Consider the following 7,500-nt stretch of genomic DNA (forward strand, 5'->3'; position numbering starts at 1 on the left):
GCCTCATAAATTTTGAACTCTTGCTCATTGATGAGAGAGAGAGAGAGAGAGAGAGAGAGTGTCTCAATATGATACCTTTTGTAGATAGCCTCATAAATTTTGAACTCTTGCTCATTGATGAGAGAGAGAGAGAGAGAGAGAGAGGAGAGAGAGAGAGAGCATATGCCAGTTGGTTCTTGAATCTGGAATGCCAGTTGCGATGGTGATGGCAATGGTGTGTCCCCCTCTTGTCCTGGATTAAGTGTCCAGTGGGTTAACCATTTGAGGGGATTTTGGGGAAAAGAGGGTAGTTGGACCTTTGACGTAGTGAGGGGAAGTGGTGTTGTGTTCTCGCGGGAGAGGTGTCTAAATAACTTGACAAATTTGATCCAGTGTTTGGTATGTTTATGATTTTCTCCCTGTTAAAATTGTTGTTGCTGTTCTTTAAATGTTTTATTTCAATTGTTCATTACCTTTCATATAGTTTATATCCTTTCTTCCTTTGTTCACAGGGCTATTTTTCCCTGTTGGAGCCCTTGGGCTTGTAGCATCCTACTTTTCCAACTAGGGTTGTACCTTAGCTATTATTATTGATAATAATAATAATAATAATAATAATGATAATAATAATAATGGTAATAATAATAATAATAATAGTAATAATAATAATAATAATAATAATGATAATAATAATAATAATAATAATAATAATAGTAATAATAATGATAATAATAAAAAGCATAACTGAGTATAACGTGCATTTCAATATTTACCAAAAAACATGTGTTAAAAATTCCTTTAGATTTTCTTTTAATTTCTCATGTTTGATCAATGGTTTCACATCAAATAAGGAATATTGTATCTTCTTTAAGGCTCCTGTGCATATATTATTTATACTTCCTTATACACCTTTTGTTGTCTGGGTTCATGTGGGACGTTTCCATTGTAGTAGTGGATGTGCAGAGTTGTGACTTGAATATAATTTAATCGATTTGAACCTTTACACAATGTAACTATTTTGATTTTTATGGTAAATTTGTAACTACGGTTACATTTTTATTACTGTTAACTTGTGGTGGCCTATTGGAAATGTCCATGCCTGGCTATATGCCGGACTGGGGTTCGAGTTACACTCATGCTCGATAGTTTCTTTGGTGTCTGCAACCTCACCATCCTGGTATATATGTGTGTATATAGTATATATATATGTATATATATATATATATATATATATATTTTGTATATATATATATATTATATATATAAATATTATTTGTATACATACATACATATACATACGTAACATTCCTCATTAACTATGTATCAATTTATGAAACATAATAATAACTACTACATTGTAACATATTGAGTAGCTTATACTCTAGTTAGAAACATTATATTCACACCGGATGATTATATATATATATATATATATATACATAAACATATATATAACCTGCAATGAAGACCAGCAGTTTCTCTCCTTATCTTCCGGCATATAACCTGTTGATTGTCAAAGATAGCAATGTCTCGCCGAGAACACCTGTTTCTGCTCTTCGATTGAAGTGTCAGTCAGCTGTGATTGCTTCTCTTCACCCTACCAATCTGCGCGATTCTAACATTGCTCGGGGGAGGGATGGTTGCAAGATTGCGAGATTGCGCAGTCGCAATTTAGATCAGTTTTGTAGATGAGTTTTGTTTATTTGGATTATTTTTTATTTATTTTTTTTTACTTGAAATAGATCGTGTACTTATTATTTTAAGATACTGTTCTATACACTGTTTTTACTGTATGTTGATTTCTCAAATCTATTATTCATATATGTGAAAATATAAGTATATTAAAGAAATAAACATATTTATGTAAATATATATATATATATATAGATATATATATATATATATATGGTATATATATACAGTGTGTATATATATATATATATATACAGTGTGTATATATATATATATATATATACACATACATACATATATATACATACATAAAACACACATACACATACGCATATTATATATATATATATATATATGCGTAAAAATCACAGGAAAACGTGATGCTCAGATGCAGAAGAACCACAGGGAAAATGAAAATACAGAATATACACTTGAGTCCTGACTAGTTTCGTGATACTTCCTCAGAGGACTGATTTATTGAGAGAGGTTTCTTACATTTTATACGGAAAGCAAAAGTACGAACATACATATAGAGATTTAGAGAACAATGCGAGTGACATAAACTGATATTCCAGTGTGTAAACTTTTACCTTCACTATTATTTTCATGTCATACCTCCCTCTAATCTATTCTATCAGTCACTTGGGTGTACCTAACAGACAAAATTAAAAGTCGAAACAGAGATTATGGTACCGTATGCAAACCATATAATAAGTATAAGAATTATTCTTAATCTCGATAGATAATTTCTTCAGGATAGATTTCTTTGCCCCTGCGTCATTCTGGTGTGAACCTTTTGTGTAATTTTATCCACCGATCTATTTTCCCTGTGTCATTGTGTGCTCAGACTGTGTTGAGTTTGGCGACAGATGGGCCCAAGATGATATCCAATGGGATGGAGCGAGATGAAACCGGAAGATGACTTTTTTTTTTCTTTTTTTTTTCCTTTTTTCTTTTGAATGCAATGGTATTGTGTTGGGGGTGGTACTAATACTACTGCTGCTACTAATTTACTATTACTACTTTGATGCTACTGCTACTAATTTACTACTACTACTACTGCTACTAATTTACTACTACTACTGCTGCTGCTGCTGCTACTGCTACTAATTTACTAATACTGTTACTAATTTACTACTACTAACGCTGCTGCTACTGCTACTAATTTACTAATACTGTTACTAATTTACTACTACTACTGCTGCTGCTACTGCTACTAATTTACTGATTCTCCTGCCACTGCTGCTAATTTACTACTACTGCTCCTAATTTACTACTGCTTCCACTGCTGCTAATTTACTACTACTACTCCTTATTTACTACTGCTGCTATGGCTACTAATTCACTACTACTGCTACTAATGTATTACTGCTGCTGCTACTGCTACTAATTTAATACTACTACTACTACTACTACTACTAGGCAACAGAGCTTCAACAGATATGTGCTTAATCAAAACCCTGAATGTTGCCTTATACTTAATTTAAAAGTTTAAAGGCCGTTCATGAATGGCAGAGGCAAGGGACAGTGACATTTTACTAGCAGTCTTTGAGACTGACCATATATCCCTATGATCACGCCAAAACACCCTCTCATACCCAAGCCAGGACCAGGGAGGGCCTGGCAATGGCTGCTGATTACTCAGCAGGCAGACCTATGGGCTCCCCTAAACCTTTATCCTTAGCGCACTAGTATGGTGAGGTTGCAGACATTATAAGAAGTTATCGAGTTTGAGCATGACTCGATCTCCCGTCCAGCAGAATGCCAGGCAGGGACGGTTACAATAGGCCACCACAAACCATGATTTAGTTTTTTTTATGCTGTATCATGATGCTGTATATTTAGTGTTTTCTTCGTACTGTTACATTAATTCATTTGAGTGTGTGTTATTATTATTATTATTATTATTATTATTATTATTATTATTATTATTATTATTATTATTATTTAATTCATGATCTCATAATAAGAAAATAAGACATCACGTGGAGGTGAATCTAAGAAAGTAATTCTTCTACTTTTAGCCTTAGTACTCCCACTGTATAGCAGGGTCGGCCGCTCGAATCTGCTTTATCCACCCATTTCTATCTATTACATCGTCTATCCCCCATTCCCACCCCTACACCACCCCATCATTGCCAACTTTTTTTTTTTTTTTTTTTTTTTTTTGAATGAAAATAACACTCGAAAATGTCCGCAACGCCTGGCGTCTGTAATTACAAATATAACATAGCCATCGATTTATCCGCTGCTATTGAGCGTAACCTACATTATCTGTGGTGGTGTCGAAGCACATGGGACCGATTGATGGGTAGGTCTAATGGGGCACAGCTGTCCATTATTGATTTATTGCGACTTTGGAAATTGGGGTTGTTGACACTCGCGACCCCTATCCCGTATGGAGTGGCGGTCTCGTGGTTGGGAACACAAGACTCTGTAAATTAGGCTTATTTCATTTTCCTTATTTGTAGTTTGAATATCATAGAGAAATTTAATTTTTTTATGATTAAATTTAGTTTTTATGAATTATCGTATGAAAATTACCGAGACTGTGTAGGTTAGGGTAATTTCATTTTCCTTATTGTTATTTGAATATCATAGGGAAATTTAGTGCTTATAAGTAAATTTAGTTTTTATACATTTTTGTATTAAAATGAACCCGTTTTGAAAGTTATGTTATGCAACAGACTTCTGATAATTTTTACATTTTTTATTATTATTTGATATAATTTTGTTACACCTTTTTCCTGGTGGAAAGATACTAGTGAGGTTTTAAAAGGCCTCTGCAATACGTATTTATATAGTACAGGAAATTTGGCTATGCTATGAGCTGTATCCCTTTATAAAGCAGTGTTTCATACAAATTAGTAACTGAAAAAAAATGACTATGCAATAATCCCTAGTAATCATCATCATCATCTACGCCTATTGACGCAAAGGCCCTCGGTTAGATTTCACCAGTCATCTACATCTCGAGCTTTTAAATCAATGCTTCTCCTTTCATCATCATCTACTTCACGTTTCATAGGCCTCAGCCATGTAGGCCTGGGTCTTCCAACTCTTCTAGTGCCTTGTGGAGCCATGTTGAAAGTTTGGTGAACTAATCTCTCTTGGGGAATTTTATTATTATTATTATTATTATTATTATTATTATTATTATTACTATTATTATTAAGCTACAACCCTAGTTGGAAAAGCAGGATATTATAAGCCCAAGGGGCCCAACAGGGAAAATAGCCCAGTGAGGAAAAGAAACAAGGGACAAATAAAAGGAAATCCCTAATAGGTTCTCCCCTTATCCTGGACGTGTCACAAACATCTAAGATAAGCCTCTATGTAGAACTGCTAGGAAGGCCTTCATACCACTAGAAAAAATAAAGAACACACAATCGTCTCTTTAACTGTGAAGGCTCTTCCCTGTTCGGTAATTCACCCCCTCCCTGTATTGCAATAACTTGTTAAAAGGTTAAATTCATTGCAGCTGGCAACATACAATCCATCTTTTATCATCAAAGGGCAATTGCTGTTGCCTTGCAGTTTGGGGATGTCTGTTGTTACTCAGTAGCATTTCAAGAATCAGGAAACACCGAGGAGGAAATGATTCTAGACTTGAAATTTACATTTGTACTCTCTCTCTCTCTCTCTCTCTCTCTCTCTCTCTCTCTCTCTCTCAGTGGAGGTAAACTAATAACAATCAAGTGAGAAGTAAAAAAATATGAGGCGGAAAATGTATGTAAACTGAGCAATGTTTAATTTTCTTGACTTAGACACCATCTATTTTCATTGTTCTCTTCGTTATATATTCCACCTTTGTATTTGCTACATATTTCATGCTTGTATCAGTACTTTTCCTGTCATGTTTGGTCATTTTAAGCATTGGTAGGTGGACGGAGAGTGTTATAGGAGGTTTTCTATAGCTACATTGCAAACAATCCACTCTGAAGAAGTTTTCACATTTCTTTTAGTCATCCTCACTTTCTGCGCCATTGAACCCCATTTTCTTTGATGCGTTGCAGGTTCGCAGTTGAAAAGCGGAGCTTCGGCTAGCAGCAGCAGATCCACCTCCCCAGCCAACGGCACGGGCATCCCACAACCGAGGAGTCATGGTGGAAGGGCATCGCTCAACGAAAAACATGCCAAGTAAGTCTTCGAGATATTATAAATGCCGTAGTTGTAGTTGAAGGGTTTTGTATCGACGTATGCACTGTAGAGATGGGGACATTTCATATTGTCCCGTTTGAGTGTCGATTAAAAAGTTAGTGATAGATCGACTTGTTTATTCCAAGCTAATTTCATATCATTGTTTCGTTCGAGTGTCGAATAAAAAGTTAGTGATATCTCGAGTTGTTTATTCAAAGCTAATTTCATATGATTGTTACGTTCGAGTGTCGAATAAAAAGTTTGTGATAGATCGACTTGTTTATTGCAAGCTAAGTTTTAATAACGAAAGGAAATTTCGTGGATTTCGACTAGTGCTGTCAGTAACAGCTTGACTGTTTGCGCACATAAACTTGAAGTTTTATTCTCATAAAATATAGCACCGTAGATTCGACGTATTTCTACAATTCAGTGAAGGACGATATAAGACGCAGCCGTAATGGTAAAGGAAATGCATTACTCGGTAATGTTATGCTCCCTTGGAAGGATGTGTTTGTTTGTCTTTGTGTACGTGGAGAGAGATCGACAGATAGGCAAAGAAGTTATAAACGGATAAGGGATTTATAAGTTTCAGTGATATAAGGAATGGAATAAGTGCATACCAAATCAGTATCAGAGATATAGGATCATTTCTTATATTTGTTACTTGCGATGAATAGGTTTCATATGAGACATTTAAAATCAGTGAAATAACTCATCATTCTGCCAAGTTTGGGAGAGAGAGAGAGAGAGATGAGAGAGAGAGAGAGAGAGAGAGAGAGAGAGAGAGAGAGAGAGAAGATTTGTGTATGTATCCTGGGAAAGCAAGTAACAGAGAGAGAGAGAGAGAGAGAGAGAGAGAGAGGAGAGAGAGAGAGAGAGAGAGAGAGAGAGAGAGAGAGAGAGTATGTGGGTGTCCTGGGAAAGCAAGCATCTGACAAATATATATATATAAATAAAGAGATCTGACCTAAACAAAAGAGAGAGAGAGAGAGAGAGAGAGAGAGAGAGAGAGAGAGAGAGAGAGAGAGAGAGAGAGAGAGAGAGAGAGTCCTGGGAAAGCAAGTAACTGACAAAAAATATATATAAATAAAAAGAGACCTGACCTAAACAAGGCCTCCACAGTGTCCACACAGTAAATACATCGTAAGCGAGCGAGGGTAACCTCGCTGTGTTTTCTAGAAGTGAATGCGTTTAAGGACAGAAACGAAGGGAGGTTCAGAAAGGATGTTGTGTCGTGGATGTTGGGGAGGGGGGGAGGTGGGTTATTTAATGAAAGGGCACATTGAGATCACACACACACACAAACTTGTGGCTGAAAGAGGTTCATGGTTGGAGAAGGATGGAATTAGGACTTAGAGGAGCCGTCAAAGGCAGCCCGTGGTGTGGCGGTCGGGGTCACATAGCTATCAACAGTGGCGGTATGTTATCGTGAGTCCTGCCCTGCCGGTAATTGGTGTGGTAGGGCGCCGCCCCTAGGAGCCGACGTGCAGGGAGATCTGTATATAGGAAGAGTTGCTGTTTTTACAAATAACTTAGATAATGAGTGTAAGGTGTGCATACAGGGTTGCTGCTTTTACAAACAATTTAGAAAATCTGAGTGTGTGGTGTACAGACAGGGATGCTGCTTTTACAAATAACTTAAGTAATCTAAGTATGTGTTCAGACAGGTTGCTGCTTTTACAAATAATT

At 36.2% G+C, this 7,500-nt stretch overlaps 1 protein-coding gene across 1 annotated transcript in view; it reads left to right on the forward strand.

Moving 5' to 3' along the window:
- Nucleotides 1-7,500, forward strand: part of LOC137650218 (protein sickie-like) — a 312,402-nt gene that overhangs the window by 185,468 nt on the left and 119,434 nt on the right. The window contains 1 exon segment of the mRNA XM_068383450.1: nt 5,688-5,811. Coding sequence (XP_068239551.1) covers nt 5,688-5,811 — 124 coding nt within the window.

This window comes from Palaemon carinicauda, chromosome 11, assembly GCF_036898095.1.
Source record: "Palaemon carinicauda isolate YSFRI2023 chromosome 11, ASM3689809v2, whole genome shotgun sequence".
Lineage (NCBI taxonomy): Eukaryota > Metazoa > Arthropoda > Malacostraca > Decapoda > Palaemonidae > Palaemon > Palaemon carinicauda.